Source organism: Hippoglossus stenolepis, chromosome 9 (genome assembly GCF_022539355.2).
Source record: "Hippoglossus stenolepis isolate QCI-W04-F060 chromosome 9, HSTE1.2, whole genome shotgun sequence".
In the NCBI taxonomy this organism is placed as follows: Eukaryota; Metazoa; Chordata; class Actinopteri; order Pleuronectiformes; family Pleuronectidae; genus Hippoglossus; species Hippoglossus stenolepis.
Window position 1 is genome coordinate 21,523,754 of NC_061491.1, and position 21,777 is coordinate 21,545,530.

General features: G+C 39.6%; 2 protein-coding genes and 2 long non-coding RNA genes across 5 annotated transcripts in view; 3 read left to right on the forward strand and 1 right to left on the reverse strand.

Moving 5' to 3' along the window:
• The window catches only part of msh3 (mutS homolog 3 (E. coli)), a 38,235-nt gene extending 36,579 nt beyond the window's left edge, over window positions 1-1,656 (reverse strand). Inside the window, exons 1-3 of one of the 2 annotated variants that reach the window (XM_047341389.1) lie at window positions 1,359-1,656; window positions 563-677; window positions 147-463 (exon numbers count right to left, since the gene is read on the reverse strand). In XM_047341389.1, coding sequence (XP_047197345.1) covers window positions 147-463; window positions 563-677; window positions 1,359-1,640 — 714 coding nt within the window. In that variant the 5' untranslated portion in view covers window positions 1,641-1,656. Of the gene's footprint in view, window positions 1-146; window positions 464-562; window positions 681-1,358 lie in introns of both variants that reach the window. The other variant, XM_047341388.1, reaches the window with a different exon arrangement.
• Window positions 1,657-2,499: 843 nt separating this feature from the next.
• On the forward strand, window positions 2,500-4,503 carry LOC124852460. Its single transcript, XR_007032972.1, has 3 exons — window positions 2,500-2,826; window positions 3,788-3,895; window positions 4,469-4,503. It is a non-coding gene; the product is annotated as an uncharacterized LOC124852460 (long non-coding RNA).
• A 7,723-nt stretch (window positions 4,504-12,226) lies between these two features.
• On the forward strand, window positions 12,227-14,256 carry LOC124852458 (lymphocyte antigen 6B-like). The gene is made up of 3 exons (XM_047341412.1): window positions 12,227-12,353; window positions 13,298-13,405; window positions 13,979-14,256. The coding sequence occupies exons 1-3, from the start codon at window positions 12,305-12,307 to the stop codon at window positions 14,131-14,133; spliced, it is 312 nt and encodes a 103-aa protein (XP_047197368.1). The 5' UTR covers window positions 12,227-12,304; the 3' UTR covers window positions 14,134-14,256.
• Window positions 14,257-15,755: 1,499 nt separating this feature from the next.
• Window positions 15,756-21,004, forward strand: LOC124852461. Its single transcript, XR_007032973.1, has 2 exons — window positions 15,756-15,834; window positions 20,701-21,004. It is a non-coding gene; the product is annotated as an uncharacterized LOC124852461 (long non-coding RNA).
• The last annotated feature ends 773 nt before the right edge of the window (window positions 21,005-21,777 follow it).

The window sequence follows — 21,777 nt, forward strand, 5'->3', positions numbered from 1 at the left end:
TCATGGACCAATTAGCTCCACAAGCAAGGCAGCATCACCTTTGTGGCAGATGCTTTCCGTCATGGACTTGAACCTTCATCCTTTTGTCAACCTGCTGCTCAAAGCACATTGATATGATGCAGTCAAATTTAATAATCTGTACCTACCTGTTTTGCGGCAGCCAACCCTGAGCTCCCCTCTCGTTTCTCCTCTTCATCCTCCTCATCTTCATCCTCCTCTCCGTCCTCATGCTCCTCCTCTGTGTTCTGAAGTCTGTGTTTATAGCTGTGCGGATCCTGATCGTCCACATGAGGCCTGACGCCGCTTCCTTGATCACAGATTTTACTGCCAACACCGTCAGTCTTCTTTTCCTGCCCCTGAGTGTCAGTGAGCCCGGGCTCAGTCACCCAGGTGAAGCCTTTCAGCTTCTCCAGGGTGGAGGAGCAGAGGCCGCCTGCTCCTCGACTGCGTGTGAGCTTCGTCTCTGAAGAAAAGAGAGAGAGAGTTTTAAACATCATTTTCACCACAGTCTGGCCCCAGTCGGAGTAGCTGCTGTCTTCACATTAGAGATGCACCCCCTCACCTTTCTGACAGGCCTCAGGCTCACAGTCCTCCTGCGAGGCCGCCGACTTCTGATCATGTGGAGAAAGCTTGGCTCGTTTCCTTGGCAAACCACAGTCTTCATCAGAAGAGAGTTTCTGCTGCAGGACGAGAGCAGCTGAGGTTTAAGGTCTGATCTGAGCACGTGTGAGGAGCGTTTTTAGTTTAGACCTTAAGAAGCCGGTCCTCACTGTGAGTCTGCTTGAGGGGTAAGATATTACACTGTTAGGGTTAGAACCAATCACTGCACCTTAGCACCGCACGTGCCCATAACATAACCTATTGTTTTTTCTGTATATATTGTTGTTTTATGTCCGATTGTTGTTTTTATGTCCAAAGGCACCAACCACACCAAGGCAATTTCCTGTATGTGTAAATATACTTGGCAATAAAAAGAATTCTGATTCTGATTCTGATTGTGAATTAGGTTTAGGTTAGGCTTGTAGTTGTGATGGTTAAGGTAAGGGGCTAAGAAATGTGTGTGTAGGGACTTACATCTGTCTACAAAGTCACATAATGGGTCTTATCCTCCTAATGGGGACAAAAAGAAAGTCCCCATAATGTAAATCTGTATATTTTAAGGAGAAGACCTGTTTTCAGGTTAAGTTAAGGTTAAGGTTAAGATTAGACAAGTAGTAACTATGGTTAAGGTTAAAATAAGTCTCCAGGAAATCAGTGTGAGCTAAAGTACAGTGTGTGTGTGTGTGTGTGTGTGTGTGTGTGTGTGTGTGTGTGTGTGTGTGTGTGTGTGTGTGTGTGTGTGTGTGTGTGTAGCTCACCTTGCCTCTTGACAGCTGGTGTCCAGCAGGACTGTGGTTCGTGTGTTTGATTCCACTGTGTGTGTTGGAGCTGCTCGGGGCTGTGAAGTATCTGCTGATGGAGGCAGAGCTGCAGGTTTTCTTCTTCACTGACTTCGGCATCTCTTCTGTCGCTTCTCTCCAAACTGAACAGTTTGTCTGAACGTCTCTGCGACACACACACACACAAACAAACACACAAACACACACACGTCTGCAGCTGTCCGGCTTTTCAAAACAGAGCGGCGCATGTGCTGAGATCATACTGGCGCGTAAATGACGTAAAATCCCTACGCTTCAAATCAGATATAACATAAAACTGTTTCCGGTTAGAACTTTCAAAATACAATTGTCGACCGTGACATGGTTTTCGCAACCTTCTTTCCAAGTAAAGAAATAGAAAATTCAGAGTTTACACAATCCAGTTGATAAAAAAAAACCATCAGGTATAGTATTAGCTTATAGTTTTTCTTCTTCTTCTCTCAGTAGGATTTATCATGTAGTTACATTATCTTCTCATGTTTTTGTTTTGAAATTGAGTACCTTATTTCAGGTCTTTTTAAGTGTGAAACTGCCAAAGTAAACTCCTAAGAAATGCGTCTCTACACATGAAGTGCACCATTTAAACAAAACATGAAAAAAGATCATAGTGTAGAAAGATATATAGTCATTGTTTATAAATATTTTTTAGTCATTTAGATCAAAACTAATTGCTACAAAACATTGTGACAGATGTGTAGAAAAAAAAACAGAATTCAATCAAATTGTATATTTTTGTCAGATTTTATTTGTCGTTTTCAATATTATAAACACAAATGAACTTTATTTATTTTTATTGTAAAAAAACCCAAGATTGATTTAGCTACAAATGTGAACAGTGAATTGGACAAGCTGCATGTCGAAGACACAGACACACACTTATAATTATAATAACACATTTAATTACATCTTCTTCAAACCTCATTTTCTTAACCATACCAGTAACCAAACTGATGACAGGTCTGGTTGAAGATTTACGAGTCACGAGTCCTCTCTGTTTCTGCTTCTTAATTCTATTCACGGTTTTGTCTGCTCAGCGGAAAAGCACAAGCAGGAAGTGAAAGTTTGGATATGTCACAAAATGCATCACTGTTTTCTCATGATCTGACAGATTTTCTCTGCCAGCATGAATAAGTTCTTGTGTCCATTTCCGTAAAGTGTTAATCTACAGATCATGGTTGTCTGGGGGACAATGAGGTCACTTTAGGGCTGACGTTATCCAGGTCACTTTGCAGGAAGCTTTGTGAGGAAATGCAAATCTCTAAGTTCTGGGGGCGGGGGCTGAAAAGTTGAGCTGAGAGAGAAAAGGCCTCTCTACACTCCTCTAAAAAACTCTTCCTCTCTACATTCATGATGCAGCTGTGTGGAGCTCTGGTTCTGTTTGCGACTCTATCCACAGGTAAGAGCTGAGGTAAACTTATGCACTTTGACATTTTCACTGAAAGAAATGTGTTGATGTTTAAAAGGCTGTTAAAGGTTGTTGTAAAAGTTCAACATTTTTATGCTTGTTCACTTGAGGATTGACTCTCATGTCTGTTCATTTAGTATGAAACAGCCAAGGACTTGTTTTCTCAGCTGGAAACAGCAACACATTGAATATTGTTTGTCTTATCCTCGTAAAACCCAAAGTGTAACAATGACAATGTAAACTGACCAATATATTGGTTAAAAATCCACCAACATGAGCCATTCACAGACACATTGGTGTTACCATTCAAGTTTGCCGACTATAAATATATATGTGCATTTTCGATGATACCGTTTGTGGTTAAACTGTAAAATATCAAGCCTTAACAACATATCTTTGGGTTTGATAAAGACATCTTAGGAATAAAATAATAAATGTAGGTAGAGTATTTCCATTTGTATCTTATTTATCAGGCCCCAAAAATCCGAAGGTTCATTACACCTGCCTCTGGTATGTTTTTTGTTGTTCGTATCTGAGGAGACGGACACATGATCTATACATCTATACGTTGAGGTTGGAGCTTTTTCTTATTTGAAAGCAGTGACATGGACTCACTGACTCATTTTCATTTGCCAGCCTGATGAGAACTATTAAGCCAAGATGTCATTTCCCATTTACCTGTAATTAAAAAGACATCTCGACTATATAATGTACTTAGCTCTGTCACATACTTTATATTGTGACAGAGCTAAGTACTTTAACTCTGTCACAATATAAAGTATAAACTTAATACATGTTTAAAAGAAAGCTTTTTTTGAAAGCACCCACACTTAAGTTTCCTTTCCTGTTTTACTCCTTCATGGGCGTTGTCTTGTAGAACACAGACGACTGAACAGAAACTCTGTGAACGTTGTGAAGAGCAAACACTGATGAGACTCTGGTTGTTTGTTCTGTGTCTCGGCAGCATGTGGTCTGAGATGCTACACCTGCACAGCCAGCGAGCCTAAATCCTGCACAGACACCAAATCTTGTTCCGTCATCTTCAACCGCTGTTTCTCTCTCAAAGTAGAAGGTGAGTTGTTCTTTCACATCAGACGTTTCTGCGGAAGAAACCAGATTGCCGTCTGCCTCAACCGGTTGGGGGTGCTCAGTGCATGATGGGAGGTCCCGCAGCAGTCTGGGCCTAAAGCAACATAACTAAGGGATGGTTCAGGGCTCACCTGATCCAGCAATGGAGCGCAATGACTCCTGGGATAGGTTGGGCCAGGAAGGTTCAGCCGTTGGAGCCAGCCATGTCTCTGGGATGGAAGGGCATTTGGGGCGGCCTGAGTCGCCCCGCTGAAACAATCTGCCTTCAAATGCAGCCTCCGGACGATGAATTGAGACGTAGCGATGGGGACTCCTGAACCAGGGAAGTGGGAAATAGTTCCACAGGAGAAGACTTGTACCTGAATGATCTCATGTGATCTATTGGGATAATAAAGAGGGCTGTGAGCTCTTTAATATATGATGGGGCAGTTGCCCAAGAGGGCTGTGTGTCTTCATGCTTTTACTTCATATGTGGATGTAGTAAATGTCTGGTGTCTGTATCATTCATATCATATTGTGTTTTTGTGAAGCTGGAGTTTCCCATCATGTCTTGCAGGATACAACATCGTTACCAAGGGCTGTCAAACCAGTATGGTATGTGGAGGAGTGCCATGGATGCTGTGAGGAACTTGTGTAACAGCGCCCCGCACTGACTAGTCCCAAGCGTCATTCTCCTGCAATTGTCATCACCATCATCAAGCTGTTGCTCTGGCTCAGCTGAGAATATGTTATGGTTTCTATGCTGCTCTTTTTAACCATCGGTGTAAGGCTAGCACAGTTCCTGTGCAAAGGAGTTTTGGATCAGGACAAACACAATATTCCTCAGGATGAAACTTTTATTCCTTTTTCTTTATTTTTTACAACCAACAACAGCTTTGTTAGGAATCCTGATTTAAAAAAAAAAAAAAAAAAAGAATGACAAAGCTCTGACATTAAATATGAATGGCATGAAAATAATAAACATACTTTATTTGATGAACCTGATGATGAACAAACAATCAGACATAGTGTAAGTGGGGATATTGTTATTACCTATAATCAATAAATATGACTGCAAGAAAATACACTAAGTCTGTCGTAGTTGCTTTAATTTGTACATAGATTTTAATATTAAAAGGTTTGATGTTGCCATCTACATAGTAATTTCACAAACACCTGTCTGTCTGTATGTATGTCTGTCGTATGTATGTTTTGTGAACGTGTACATGGATCTGTATTTAGAATCTCTGTGTGTGTAAATAGATTTGAAAATGTGTAAAGAAAATATCTTAAAATATGTATTTAGATTTGAAGTACTACTTAGTACTACAATAATGGCCCCATACAGCTGACTCACTGCCACCAGATGCTCACAAGATGGCAGCAAAGCCAGAACTTTTTAAAACACACAGCACACGTACAGTGGCTTTGACTAAATTAAGTAGATTAGGTAAAGTAACATTTCTATGAATAACTGAAATTAATGAGTGTTTTAGATTACAGCTGCTCTGATGTCTTCTTGGCCGACTTGAGAGAAAACTACTGTGAGACAAAAAATTATTTAATGTAACTTTAAATACTTTCATATTACCTATGTGTTATAATTTAATTTATTTGTATAAAAACATCAAAATACCAAATGGGAAAAGTCATATATAACAGTTTTTTTTTTTTATCAAAGTGTTTACTTGTGATGAAATGCACGTCTGCGAGTTCTGGAAGAAGACCAAGTAGTGGGACTATAAAAAGGGAGGAGTTCACATCTCCTCTGCAGATCTCTCTCCTCACGGGGTTGACTAAAAGTCTGTTTTTCTCCCTGTTCACGATGCGTCTTTGTGCAGCTCTGATCCTGTGTGTGATGCTGTCACAGGTAAGAAAAAGTGTATGTTTGTGTCTCTATTCTGGGCTTTAAAGGCACGAAATGAAGGTTACTAATGAGTAAATGTTTTGCTGAACCTGAAAAAGAGGTTGGGTCTTCCATGGATGTGCAAATGCAAATATTTTAAAATATTCCCCAAAAAATGGAATATTTTTAAAATGCAATCTGGCTACATGTTTAATTCTATAACTTCAGTTTTCTATCTGTTAGAAGGACTTGAAGAAAATACATGATAATTGGAATGTGCTAATATTTTTCTTTAATTTTTCACTTCACATTCTCTCAGTGGAACATTTCTGGGAGCTGTAGTTACCAAAGCACATTTTTATTATCTTTATAGATAAGAAACCAGTATGTGTGGGAACATCTGTTTAAACTGATGTTTTTTTCATTATTAGTTGTAAATTAGAGATTGTTGTAGATGGAGGTATGACTATCTTAAACCACGTGTGACAGTATTTTGTATTTCTGCTACTTCAGCATGGATTAAAATGCTACAAGTGTGGAGTCTGCTAATCTTTCGAGCCTGCCGCCATCAACCTGTCCTGCAGTCATGGACCAATATTTCTCCTCAATGTGACTGGTAAGATGCTGAAACAAAACCCTGAAGTATCGGTGTGTATTATCAAGCAGGTCCATCAGGCAAGGGTCTGAGCTGATGCACAGTGTCGCTCGGCTGAATACTGGCTCTCTCGTGTTGAAACTGAAAGTTGTTCAATCGTGTCTCGCAGGTTCCATCACTAAGGGTTGTCGAACAACCTGGCTGTGGCTCCCATTATCTTGCTGTGGAGGACGTGGCGGCAGTGCAGTGCCCACTGGTCCCGGAAGTCCACCCTCCTGCTGGTGTCATCAGCCATCCTCCTCTTTCAGCCAACTCCTGGAAACCTCCGCTGAAATGTTCAACTTTCCATATGGCTTTTTTTAGAACATTTTAGAACAACAATATATTAAGCCTAAAGCTGTCAGATGGATTTACAGTATTATTGACCGTTAATTTGCTAATTTCCTCAGAGTCCTACTCTACTATTACAGCACAAACTGACGATTTCTAAACCCTACAGACACATTGTATGAGCAATCATAAGATAATCAATACATTATATGAATTATTAATTGACTCTGAGGATTATTGAAACCAGCAAACCACAATATTTGGAGACTTACTGGTTTTCATGTTCAGATAAAAATAAACTAGCCCCAATATATCAACATGTTTTATTATTTGTGGATAAATTTCAAAATGCCAATTGAAATATCACTTTTATTTAAATAACGTATATCAAATGAATGTTAGATCGCATTTCAGGAGAGTGGCAGGTGTTATTTTCTGTTTGCATATACCGGGTGTAAGGCTAGTGTCATGTATTGACCCCACAGTATTTCAAGTGTTTCAGCTTTTGAATTGAAAGCTTGGGGTCAACAATAGTCAATAAGCGAGTCAAGGGGCTAAAACAAGGGAGTTAAATATAAATACTTCAATTCTGTGATCGGAAGATTGGAGTTATAGTTTAGTTTCATGTTTCTTCTTCTTTTTAGGCGGGGTTCAGTTTGGTTTAATGTTAAGCCTGGGTCCCTTGGTGCCAGGGCCTAAGGCTCTTCAAACACTCCTGTACATTGGGTGTTGGTGCAGTATTACATAGTGTGCACCGTGCAAACACCTCCAGCTTTGCTAAAATGCTTATTCAATGCTAATTGAATGCTAGCACGACAAAGTGGAATAAACTGCCTTGTTTTCTGGTCTTTATCTGTTTCATCTTTACACAGGCTGTGCCCTCAAGAGTCAGTCAGGTCAGTTGATGTGAGTCCAGCGTATTCAGCTAACATTTGCTATTTTTTAGCATTAAATTAGACAAGTAGGTTAAAATAAGTCTCTCAGAAATCAGTGTGAGCTAAAGTACAGTGTGTGTGTGTGTGTTTGTGTTTGTGTGTGTGTGTGTGTGTGTGTGTGTGTGTGTGTGTGTGTGTGTGTGTGTGTGTGTGTGTGTGTGTGTGTGTGTGTGTGTGTGTGTGTGTGTGTGTGTGTGTGTGTGTGTACAGCTCACCTTGCCTCTTGACAGCTGGTGTTCAGCAGGACTGTGGTTCGTGTGTTTGATTCCCTGTATGTGTTGGAGCACAACAAGGCTGTGGTATCTTGCTGATGGAGGTTGGTCGGGCTGCCAGTGGAAGCCGGGGGGAGTCGAAGCAAACTGTCAGTGATCCCTCGCGGTTCACCTTCAGAGCTTTGTTACGGAGGTTTAGCCATCTAGTCAGGGGTCTTCAGCGTTTTCAGGCAAGGACCCCGTAACTGAGGTGGAAGATGGAGCAGGGACCCCAGACTATATATATTGTATAAATTGTGTTTTATATTAAAAACTGGGCCTAGTGCCATGTATAAACATAAGCTACCCTGTTGTGTGCCATTCAGTAAGCTATTCAAATAATACACAAGAGTTCATATATTCATGTTTTTATTTTAAACATGTACAGGTATGAGGCTGCAGTGTTACGTACTGACTGAAAGATAACGTCTTCTGCCTCCATTTATCCGTTCGCTACAATATGTTGTATTCGTATTGATATTGTTAAAGAGACATTTAAATTTGTGGGAAAAAAGTGGTTGGATAATAAAATTTAAAATTAAATAAAATATAAAAAATGTCTATCAACCAAAAAATGTATCATGACCCCTGCAGTACCTACTTGGACCCCTAGGGTCGCGGACCCCTATTGAAGACCTCTGCTCTAGATAGTCAAGTTTGGGAGTCGTCTTCTCGGCGCTCCGCCAGAAACCGTGACAAACTCTGGCAGGCGATCCGAGCTCACTAAACCATCAATGGGCAGGGTTATTGCATGAGCAGTTAAAAAAGAGCGGCGTTCATTGAACGCGTTCATTTTTTATGAGAGCGATGAACTGAACGCGAAAGCGGTAGATATTGAATTTGAACGGTGAACATGTTCATATTATCTGAGGTCTAACTGAACGTTTACGGAATGTTTTCCTTCTCCTGAGAGAGACGCTGGCCTAAATCGAGCGGCACACTGTCGTTGCTCGGTGCCCGTTACAATGTATCCGCGATGTAGCCTAACCTAAACCAGCAAACTCGAAACGCACTCGTTACCCATGATTCATCGCACACGCATGTAGTCCGACAAGCAACGTATTCCAAGACAACAGCTCTCGGCCTCATATAAAAATAGCAATTAAAGCAGAGGCATGAACTCAGCGACTACATCTGATGCACCTTATTATTATTTGCGGGATTTTTACACACTGTCTGATAAAGATTCCGACAGTAAAAATCTCACCTTTCTGTACTGGGTTGGCCCGATAGTCCTGCGCTGGAAAAGCAAGTCCGGACGTCAGCCTCATCCACATCTAATTTAAACGGCATGTGGGCCAGAAGCATCAGCTAGCCTAAAAGTTATCCTTAAGTAATTGAAAGTCAAAAAAAAAAAGACCAAGACCCTGCCAACAGCCCAAATGACCCAAACCATTGTCTGCAGCCTTAAAGGTATGATTTCCCAGCAACAGGTAAAGCAAACTCTCGTGCAGGGTATGAATAAATAAACAGGCAAGTGGCAATAATTAAAACAAATAAAAAAACATTTCTTTTAGGAATTGATACATATGAGTACAGTTTGCAAGGCAAGGGGTAGTGATGGATAAGATTTTCTTTAAAAACAAGTTAAGTCTTTCATTCTCACTTTCCACCTTAAAACTATGAAATGAACTGAACTATGAACTAGTTCAGAATTCCAAATGGTGAACTATGAAGCATGGAACTATTCATGTTTACTTGTATAGACTGAACTTTGGACTAGTTCATGAGAGGACATGAACTTGCACAACACTGCCAATGGAGTATAGCGATGTGGTAGCCAGAAGGGCAGGGACTTAATCAGCACGAGCGCATTCCCCATCCATTTATTCCCTTTAAATTATCCGGGTGCTCATGCAGGGCTCGGTTCAGTTCAGTCTTCATCATTCGGTCCTGAAATTTGACCTGCAGCAAAACTGGACTGTGTCCAGTGATTTTTTTTTCTTAGCACTGTGTGCGGGTTGAAGTAACAAAAGAAAACTATCATATTTTGTTTACCCTAGAACTTGTTTTCTTGCTGAGGTTATCTCATAAGGGGCATTGTGTGTCATTCACTGCTGCAGTTAGAAGTGAAAGGTCCATGTTTAGTGATATTACAAGTGCTAGTAAGATTACTCTATGTCTAGCCCAGCCATTCTCAAGCGAACACAAAAGCACTTATTTATTCTGTTGTGTTAGTTCTTTGTCCTAGAGTTCAGATGCACTAGTCCATTTTCTTGAACCTCAACATCTAGAGATTCAACATTTTTAAATTATACATTATATGTATATTTTGTTATAATTTTTCAGTCAGTAGAAATAAAGCCTGAAGAGAACAATTTTGGGTTGTTTTGTGTCTGTATAGGCCTACTATAAAAAAGCACTTTGCATTTTTATTTTGATACTTATTTTGTTTCAACACCAGATACTTTTGATATAAGTTTATTTAATATGAGCTACTTAAGACTTTGACTCAAGTCGTTTTCTTGCGGGTGACTTTGGCTTTTACGAGTCACTTTCGGAATATGATATCTGTACTTTTACTCAAGTATAGCTTCAAGTACTGTCACACCACTGCTGCTCAGCCCATAGTGTATTAGGCAGAAACACTTTCACTGTTTTCCTACCTTCGCTATTTTACCTACGCTGTTTTGCTTAGCTGCTTTCGCTCAACTGATTGTTGCCTCGCTGCTTGCGGTGCTTTATTCACGCTCATTTCGGCTCACCTACCCGTGCATCGCCTGCGTACGCCCAGCTGCCGCCTTCACAACTATGGACCTGAACATGGCTGCAGCTGGATAAGCGTTTGAGTCCCTTTCTAGCATGGGTCACTTGTTAAATATTTGAGAGGGACTGTTGAGTTACTTCCCCTTCTTTGACCTGAATTGTTTGGGTTCATCGTTGTTCAGATTGTTTATTCCATTTATTGGCTTATGATCATTAGTTTATTTCATTGAATCAATATTTGCTCCTTTTCATTTGATTATTTTTGTTAGGCATTTGAATTGGTTGCATTATGTTTTATGTTCCATTTTTGGGTAACCTGATATTATTGAATTTCTATTTATTTCATCTAATTATTATAGTGAATTATTAAACCTAGTTTAGCCGTGTCTGATGCCTGCCCCATTACCACAGCTGATTCCGGTTTTAATCTTGATATTCTTTTTCTTAATGGTGCGGGCCTTGGTTTTAATTATCTTATAACCTGATAGCTGCCAGCCCCACATGAAGTTTTGGTATATTGTGTTTATTTGTACATTGGATTCAATTTCTTTTGCCTGTTACTCTACTGACTGTGTTCCATATCCCTTTGTGCATGAGCCGAAGGTGGTGGTGCTGGTCTCCTGGGTGGTGGTCTCCCCTTTGTGTGCTTGCTCCCCCTGGTTTGATTTACTTCACAACGTATGTGTGAGGTGATCTTCACGTGTGACAGGGAAGTTGTATTAGGTTTTGGGATCCCTCCTCCTCGTCTGACCCATCCCCCATTGGTAAGCCTCGGCTCTGATTGAGACCCCTCTGCCCGTCCTGTGTGACGGATTTTGCTGCCCTTTAAGACATGCTATTTTGTAATAAAAATAATTATATTTTTGTTTAAAAAGAACCACGTCTCTTGCCTCAGTATAATGAACCGGAATGCCTTGGTACAGGTATTACTAAAATCTAAGTAATTCCTCAGAGGTAAGAAATTCCTGAGAGTGGCGTTGTCTACCAGCTCTTTACTTGACAAGGTATTGTTTTAACTAGCATTAAGCTTCCAAATGTACCTAATCCCACTCTGCTCAAACACAGTAGTGTAGCAAAGATCTATAGTCATTGTTTATAAATATTTTTAATGAATTTAGATACAAACTGGTGCACACAGGCATTTATGGAAGTAAATAATAAAAACAAGTATATTTTAAAATAACTTGCATAACTTTAACCCCACAGATGTTTCTGTTTCCTCTTTACTGATGTTTATGATAGAGTCATTTTTGTTGAAAAAAAATACAATATATTTTATCAGATTTTATTTTGTAGTTTTCAGCATTATAAACACAAAATGAACTTTATTTATTTTATTGTAAAAAAAACTACAGAATTAAGTTTGTGCAAATGTAGACAATTGAATTGGACAAGCTGCATGCTTAAAACACAGACACACACTTATAATTATAATAACACATTTAATTATGTCTTCTTCAAGCCTCATTTTCTTAACCATACCGGTAACCAGAGCTGATGACAGGTCTGGTTGAAGATTCTGATCCACAGTACTCTCTGTTTTCTTAATTCTGTTGTCTGCTCAGTGGATTCAGGAGTATTTTGTATTTGAAAGAACAAGCAGGAAGTAGAAAGTTTGGATATGTCTCAAAATGCATAACTATTTCTCATGATCAGCCGATTTACCAGAAGGGGCGGGGATTGAAAAGTTGAGCTCTAAGAAAAAAGGTTCTCTTTCCACTTCTCTAAAAAACTCTTCCTCTCTACATTCATGATGCAGCTGTGTGGAGCTCTGGTTCTGTTTGCGACTCTATCCACAGGTAAGAGCTGAGGTAAACTTCTGCACTTTGACATTAGCAAGAAATGTTGATGTTTAAAGTTGTTGTAAGAGTTCAACATTTTATATTCACTTGAGTTGACTCGTGTCTGTTCATTTAAGTATGAAACAGCCAAAGGACTTGTTTTCTCAGCCGGAAACAACGCTTACGGTGAATATTATTTGTTTTATCCTCATCAAACAAAGTCTCTTTAATGACAAACAAACTCTGTCACAATATCCAATCAATCAATCAATCAAACATTTGTATGGCCCATATTCACAAATCACAATTTGTCTCATGGGAACTTTAACATGGTGTGACATCCTCACCCCGCCAACCTCAACAAAAGAGTAAGGAAAAACTACTAGAGCCCTTTTAACAGGGAAAGAGCGTGGGAAACCAGGAAACCACATGTGAGGATCCCTCTCCCAGGACGGACAGAGTGCAATGGATGTCAAGTGTAAAAGCAGAACATCAAGATAAAGGTTTTAGCAGCATTGATTAGGGTAAACATTTTGAAGTATAACTTTGAAGGTCAGTGATTTGGTGGATTAATGTCATTAATGGTCAAGTGTCTGAGGAGAAATACCCATGTATCAGGCAGTCCTGCTGCAATCATAGTCCATGGTGTGTAGCAAGATCATGATCCACATCAGATCGGATGCCACTATAGTCCACAGATTATTGTCACTGCCGCCATAATATAAGTATAGAAGCTTAATACATGTTTAAAAGCTTTTTGAAAGCACCCACACTGAAGTTTCCTTTCCTGTTTTACTCCTTCATGGGCACTCAGATATTTTCACTTTCACATTCTCTTGATGAGACATGTCCTGCAAAATGCAGCGTTGTCTTAGAACACAGACGACTGAACAGAAACTCTGTGAACGTTGTGAAGAGCAAACACTGATGAGACTCTGGTTGTTTGTTCTGTGTCTCGGCAGCATGTGGTCTGAGATGCTACACCTGCACAGCCAGCGAGCCTAAATCCTGCACAGACACCAAATCTTGTTCCGTCATCTTCAACCGCTGTTTCTCTCTCAAAGTAGAAGGTGAGTTGTTCTTTCACATCAGACGTTTCTGCGGAAGAAACCAGATTGCCGTCTGCCTCAACCGGTTGGGGGTGCTCAGTGCATGATGGGAGGTCCCGCAGCAGTCTGGGCCTAAAGCAACATAACTAAGGGATGGTTCAGGGCTCACCTGATCCAGCAATGGAGCGCAATGACTCCTGGGATAGGTTGGGCCAGGAAGGGTTCAACCGTTGGAGCCTTCGTATCTCTGGGATGGAAGGACGCATTTGGGACGGCCTAGTCGCCCCGCTGAAGCAATCTGCCTTCAAATGCAGCCTCCGGACGATGAATTGAGACGTAGCGATGGGGTTTGCCTCCTGAACCAAGAGTGGGAGCTAGTTCCACGGGAGAGACTTGTACCTGAAGGCTCTCATGTGATCTATTGGGATAATAAGGGGCTGTGAGCTCTTTAATATATGATGGGGCTTGATTCTTAAGGGCTGTGTGTCTTCATGCTTTTACTTCATATGTGGATGTAGTAAATGTCTGGTGTCTGTATCATTCATATCATAATATGTTTTGTAAACTGGAGTTTTTTCCCATCATGTCTTGCAGGATACAACATCGTTACCAAGGGCTGTCAAACCAGTATGGTATGTGGAGGTGCCATGGATTGCTGTGAGGGGAACTTGTGTAACAGCGCCGCACTGACTGGTCCCAGCGTCATTCTCCTGCTGGTGTCCTCCACCATCATCACGCTGTTGCTCTGAAGCTCCAGCTGAGAATATGTTGTGGTTTCTATGCTGCTCTTTTTCTCACTCAGTGTAAAACTACTTTCGAGTTCCCTGTACAAAGAGGTTTTGGATCAGGACAAACACAATATTCCTCAGGATGAGCACATTCTTTTTCATTTTTTTACAACCAACAACTGACTTTGTTAGGAATCCCTGATTTAAAAAAAAAAAAAAAAAGAATGACAAAACACGACATTAAATATGAACAAGCATGAGAAAATAATAAACATATTTATTTGATGAACCTGATGATGAACAAACAATCAGACATAGTGTAAATGGGATATTGTTGTGCCTATAATCCAATAAATATGACTACAGAAAATGTTACCTAAGTCTGGTCAGTGATTTATTTAGTTTGTACGCAATTTAATATTAAAGTTTGATATTGCCATCTATAGTAATTTCACAAACACCTGTCTGTCTGTATATCTATCGTATGTATATTTGTAAGAACGTGTACATGGATCTGTATTTAGAATCTCTGTGTGTGTAAATAGATTTGAAAATGTGTAAAGAAAATATCTTAAAATATGTATTTAGATTTGAAGTACTACTTAGTACTACAATAATGGCCCCATACAGCTGACTCACTGCTTACCAGATGCTCACAAGATAGCATAATAGGAAACTTTTAAAACACACAGCACACGTACAGTGGCTTTGACCTAAATTTAGTAGATTAGGTAAAGTAACATTTCTATGAATATAGAAATTAATAAAGTGTTTTAAATTACAGCTGCTCTGATGTCTTCTTATGGCCGACAGGGAGAAAACTGCATGAGACAAGAATTTATTTAGTATGACTTTAAATACTTTTTCATATTACCTATGTGTTATAATTTCATTTATTTGTATAAAAACATCAAAATACCAAATGGGAAAGTCATATATAACAGTTTTTTTATCAAAGTGTTACTTGTGTGATGAAATGCACGTCTGCGAGTTCTGGAAGAAGACCAAGTAGTGGGACTATAAAAGGAGGAGTTCACATCTCCTCTGCAGATCTCTCTCCTCGGGGTTGACTAAAAAGTCTGTTTTCTCCTGTTCGATAAGCCTTTATTTACAGCTCTGATCCTGTGTGTGATGCTGTCACAGGTAAGAAATTGTGTGTTTGTGTGTATTCTGGGCTTTAAAAACACAAAAATGATTACTAATGAGTAAATGTTTTTGCTGAACCTGAAAAAGGAGTTGGGTCTTCATAGATGTACAAATGCAAATATTTTAAAATATTCCCCAAAAAATGGAATATTTTTTAAAAATGCAATCTGAAACACATGTTTCAATTCTATAATGGTTTTCTGTCTGTTTGGGGGACTTGAAGAAAATACATATTAGTGGAATGTGCTAATATTTTCTTTAATTTTTTTCACTTCACATTCTCTCAGTGGAACATTTCTGGGGCTGTGAATTTGCAAAAGCATTTTTATTGTCTACAAGATGAAACCAGTATGTGTAGGAACATCTATTTGGCAGTGTTTTCATTATTAGTTGTAAATTAAATTGGCGTAGATGAAATTATAGTGTCTTAAACCACGTGTGACAGTATTTTGTATTTCTGCTACTTCAGCATGTGGATTAAAATGCTACAAGTGTGGAGTCTGCTAATGCTCGAGCCTGCACACATACATCAACCTGTCTGCAGTCATGGACAATGTTTCTCCCTCAATGTGACTGGTAAGATGCACAAACAAAACCCTGAGTATCAGTGTGTAATATGTGCAAATCCATCAGGCAGGGTCTGAGCTGATGCACAGTGTCGCTCGGCTGGATGCTGGCTCTCTATGGTGTTGAGCCCAGAGGTTGTTCAGTAGGTGTCTCGCAGGTTCCATCACTAAGGGTTGTGAACAACTCGAAACTGTGTAAAACCCGTATCTTGCTGTGGAGAGGACTTGTGTAACAGTGCCGTGCCCACTGGTCCCAGAGTCACCCTCCTGCTGGTGTCCTCAGCCATCGCCTCACTCTTTCTCTGACGCTCTGGAGCCTCCGCTGAGAATGTTCAACTTTCCCTTATCGCCTTTTTAGAACATTTAGAACAACAATATATTAAACCTAAAGCTTTATCGAATGCGACTACAGTGTTATTGACCGTTAATTTGCTAATTTCCTCAGGTCCTACTCTACTATTACAGCACAAACTAGCTTTGATTTCAAACCCTACAGACACATCGTATGAGCAATCATAAGATAATCAATACATTATATGAATTATTAATTGACTCTGAGGATTATTGAAACCAGCAAACCACAATATTTGAGACTTACTGGTTTCATGTTCAGATAAAAATAAACTGGCCCCAATATATCAACATGTTTTATTATTTGTGGATAAATTTCAAAATGCCAATTGAGAAATGTCACTTTTATTTAAATAACAATATAATAAATAGATAATGAATCACATTTCAGGAGAGTAGCGAGTGTTATTTTCTGTTTGCATATACCGGGTGTAAAACTAAATGTATCATGTATTGACCCCACAGTATTTCAAGTGTTTCAACTTTTGAATTCAAGCTTGAGGTCAACAATAGTCAATAGCGAGTCAAGGGGCTAAAACAAGGGGTTAAATATAAGAGAGAAATACTTCAATTCTGTGATCGGAAGATTGGAGTTATGTGGTTTGGTTTCATGTGTTTCTTCTTCTTTTGGGGGGGCGGGGTTCAGTTTGGTTTAATGTTAAGCCCCCTGGGTCCCTTGGTGCCCGGGGCCCCTAAAGTCTCTTCAAACACTCCTGTACATTGGGTGTTGGTGCAGTATTTACCTTGGTGGTAGCACCGTACCAAACACCTCCAACTTTGCTAAAATGCTTATTCAATGCTAATTGAATGCTAACTTTGACAAGTGAATAAACTGCCTTGTTTTCTGGTCTTTATCTGTTTCATCTCTTTACACAGGCTGTGCCCTCAAAGGTCAGTCAGGTCAAAGTTGATGTGAGTCAACGTATTCAGCTAACATTTTGCTATTTTTGCTTGTTAAGATTAGACAAGTAGGTTAAAATAAGTCTCCAGGAAATCAGTGTGAGCTAAAGTACAGTGTGTGTGTGTGTTTGTGTTTGTGTGTGTGTGTGTGTGTGTGTGTGTGTGTGTGTGTGTGTGTGTGTGTGTGTGTGTGTGTGTGTGTGTGTGTGTGTGTGTGTGTGTGTGTGTGTGTGTGTGTGTGTGTGTGTGTGTGCAGCTCACCTTGCCTCTTGACAGCTGGTGTTCAGCAGGACTGTGGTTCGTGTGTTTGATTCCACTGTATGTGTTGGAGCTGCTCGGGGCTGTGAAGTATCTGCTGATGGAGGTTGGTCGGGCTGCCTTGGTCGACCGGGGTCGAGCAGGCTGTCCCGGTAATGATCCCTCCGCCGGTTCACCTTCAGAAACTTTGTTACGAGTTTAACTTCCTCTAGATCAGGGGTCTTCAACGTTTTTCAGGCCAAGGACCCCGTAACTGGTGGAGAGATGGAGCAGGGACCCCCAGACTATATATATTGTATAAAATTGTGTTTTATATTAAACTGGGCCTAGTGCCATGTATAAACATAGCTACCCTGTTATTGTGCATTCAATACTAAGCTATTCAAATAATACACAGGTTCATATATTCATGTTTTTATTTTAAACATGTGCAAGGTATAGGAGCTGCAGTGTTGCATTGCTGACTGAAAGATAACGTCTTCTGCCTCCATTTATCCGTTCGCTACAATATGTTGTATTCATGTTAATGTGTATTTAAAGACATTTAAATTTGTGGGAAAAAAAGTGGTTGGATAATAAAATTTAAAATTAAATAAAATATAAAAAAATGTCTATCAACCAAAAATGTCGCGACCCCCCTGCAGTACCTCCGCGGACCCCCTAGGGGTCGCGGACCCCCTGTTGAAGACCTCTGCTCTAGATAGTCAAGTTTGATCGTCTTCTCGGCGCTCCGCCAGGGCCGTGACCGACTCTGGCGGGCCGATCCGAGGAACTCACTAAACCATCCAATGGGCAGGGTTGTGCATGAACGAGTTCAAAAGAACGCGTTCATTGAACACGTTCATTTTTATGAGAACGATGAACTGAACGCAACTTAATGACAAATAATGAATTTGAACGGTGAACATGTTCATATTATCTGAGGTCTAACTGAAACGTTACGGAATGTTTTCCTTCTCCTGAGGAGAGACGCTGTCTAAATCGAACGCTTGCACCATGTCGTTGCTCAGTGCCCGTACAATGTCCGCGATGTAGCCTAACCTAAACCAACAAACTCGACTTCGCACTACGTTACCCATGATTCATCGCACACACATGTAGTCCAAACAAGCAACGTATTCCAAGACAACAGCTCTCGGCCTCATATAAAAATGGCAAGTGAAAGCAGAGACGCAGACTCAGCGACTACATCTGATGCACCTTATTATTATTTGCGGGATTTTTACACACTGTCTGATAAAGATTCCGACAGTAAAAATCTCACCTTTCTGTGCAAATTGTGTCGTCCTGCGCTGAAAAAGCAAGTCCGGACGTCAGCCTCATCCGCATCTAATTTAAAACGGCATGTGGAGCTGAAGCATCCAGCTAGCCTAAAAAGTTATCGCCAAGTAATTGAAAGTCAAAAAAAGACCAAGACCCCCTGCCAACAGCCCCAAATGACCCAAACCACATTGTCTGCAGCCTTCAAGGGTATGATTTCCCAGCAACAGGTAGACAAACTCGTGCAGGGTATGAATAAATAAACAGGCAAAATTAGCAATAATTAAAACAAATAAAACAAAACATTTCTTTTAGGAATTGATACATATGAAGTACAGTTTAAGGCAAGGGGTAGTGATGGATAAAGTTTTCTTTAAAAAACAAGTTAAGTCTTTCATTCTCACTTTCCACCTTAAAACTATGAAATGAACTGAACTATGAACTAGTTCAGAATTTAAATGGTGAACTATGAACGTGAACTATTCATGTTTACTTGTATGAACTGAACTTTGAACTAGTTCATGAGAGGTGTGAACTTGCACAACACTGCCAATGGGTATAGCGATGTGTGTAGAAAGGGCAGGGACTTAATCAACACGAGCACATTCCCCATCCATTTATTCCCTTTAGAATTATCCAGGTGCTCATGCAGGAGCTCGGTTCAGTTCAGTCTTCATCATTCGGTCTGAAATTTGACCTGCAGCAAAACTAGACTGTGTCCAGTGATTTTTTTTTTTCTTAGCACTGTGCAGGTTGTTAACAAAAGAGGAAAACTATCATATTTTGTTTGCCTAGAACTTGTTTTCTTTTGCTGAGTTATCATAAGGGGCATTGTGTGTCATTCCTGCTACTGATTAGAAAGTGAAAGGTCCATGTTTAGTGATATTTACAGAATTCTTTAGTGGTTATACTGTGTTCTATTTGTGTTCTTAGGCAGACACAAGAGGCACTTGTTTATTCTGTTGTGTTGGTTCTTTGTTGTCCCTAGAGGTTCAGATGCACTAGTCCATTACTATTTGAACCTCAGCATCTGGGGTTCAACATTTTTAAAATTATACATTATATGTATATTTTTGTTATAATTTTTCAGTCAGTAGAAATAAAGCCTGAAGAGAACAATTTTGGGTTGTTTTGTGTCTGTATAGGCCTACTATAAAAAGCACTTTGCATTTTTTATTTTGATACTTAAGTACATTTCAACACCAGATAATTTTGATACTTAAGTTTATTTAATATGAGCTACTTTAAGACTTTGACTCAAGTCATTTTCTTACGGGTGACTTTAACTTTTACCGGAGTCACTTTCAGATATGATATCTGTACTTTTACTCAAGTATAGCTTCAAGTACTTTATACACCACTGCTGCTCAGCCCGTAATTGATGACAGAAACACTGCTGTTTTTCCTACCTTCGCTGTTTTGCCTACTTTTGCTGTTTTGCTTAGCTGCTTTCGCTCAGCTGATTGTTGCCTCGCTGCTTTTGATGCTTTGCTTCCACCGCTCGGCTCGGCTCACCTACCCGTGCATCGCCTGCATGCCTTGGCTGCTTCGCCTTCACAGCTATGGACCTGAACATAGCTGCACAGCTGGATAAGCGTTTGAGTCCCTTTTAGCATGGGTCACTTGTTAAATGTTTGAGAGGACTGTTGGGTTACTTCCCCTTCTTTGACCTGAATTGTTTGAGTTCCTCATTATTCGAATTGTTTATTCCATTTATTTAGCTTGTGATCATTAGTTTATTTCATTGAATCAATATTAGCTCCTTTTCATTTGAGATTTATTTTTGTTGGGCATTTTTGAATTGGTTGCATTATGTTTTATGTTCCATTTTTGGGTAACTGATATTATTGGAGTTTCTGTTTATTTCATCTAATTATTATAATTGATTATTAAACCTAGTTTAGCCGTGTCAAGTGCCTGCCCCATTACCACAGCTGATTCAGTTTAATCTTGATATTCTTTTCTTAATAATTTGGGCCTTGGTTTAATTATCTTGTAACCTGATGGCTGCCAACCCCATAGGTTTTTGGTATATTGTGTTTATTTGTACATTGGTTAATTTCTTTTGCCTGTTACTCTACTGACTGTGTTCCCTTATCCCTTTCAGTCGCTGAGAGCCGAAGGTGGTGGTGCTGGTCTCCTGGGTGGTGGTCTCCCCCTTTGTGTGCTTGCTCCCCCTGGTTTGATTTACTTCACAACGTATGTGTGAGAGTGATCTTCACGTGTGACAGGGGGGAAGTTGTATTTAGGTTTTTGGGATCCCTCCTCCCTCGTCGACCCATCCCCCCCATTGGTAAGCCTCAGCTCCTGATTAGGACCCCCTCTGCCCACGTCCCTGTGTGACCGGATTTTGCTGCCCTTTAAGACATGCTATTTTTGTAATAAAAATAATTATATTTTGTTAAAAAGAACCACGTCTCTTGCCTCAGTATAATGAACCGGAATGCCTTGGTACAGGTATTACTAAAATCTAAGTAATTCCTCAGGTGAAATTCCTGAGGTGGCGTTGTCTGGCTGTTTACTTGATAAGGTATTATTTCTAACTAGCATTAAGCTTCCAAATGTACCTAATCCCACTCTGCTCGACACAGTAGTGTAGCAAAATCTATAGTCATTGTTTATAAATATTTTTAATAATTTAGATACAAACTGATTACTACAAAACATTATAAATAAATAATAAAAACAGAAATATATTTTAAAATAACTTGCATAACTTTAACCCCACAGATGTTTCTGTTTCACTCTTTACTGATGTTTATGATGAGGTCATTTTTGTTGAAAAAAAAATACAGAATATATTTTTGTCAGATTTTATTTGCCGTTTTCAACATTATAAACACAACTGAACTTTATTTATTTTTATTGTAAAAAAAAACCAAGATTGATTTAGCTACAAATGTGAACAGTGAATTGGACAAGCTGCATGTAGAAGACACAGACACACACTTATAATTATAATAACACATTTAATTATGTCTTCTTCAAACCTCATTTTCTTAACCATACCAGTAACCAAACTGATGACAGGTCTGGTTGAAGATTTACGAGTCACGAGTACTCTCTGTTTCTTAATTCTATTTTGTCTGCTCAGTGGATTCAGGAGTATTTTGTATTTGGAAAAGAACAAGCAGGAAGTGAAAGTTTGGATATGTCACAAAATGCATAACTGTTTTCTCATGAT

Bases quoted from the DNA above. Each gene is read 5' to 3' on its own strand.
- LOC124852458 (XM_047341412.1), top strand. From the start codon at position 12,305: ATGATGCAGCTGTGTGGAGCTCTGGTTCTGTTTGCGACTCTATCCACA. The intron at 12,354-13,297 runs GTAAGAGCTGAG...GTGTCTCGGCAG, and splicing joins GTTTGCGACTCTATCCACAG to CATGTGGTCTGAGATGCTAC. The intron at 13,406-13,978 runs GTGAGTTGTTCT...CATGTCTTGCAG, and splicing joins TTTCTCTCTCAAAGTAGAAG to GATACAACATCGTTACCAAG.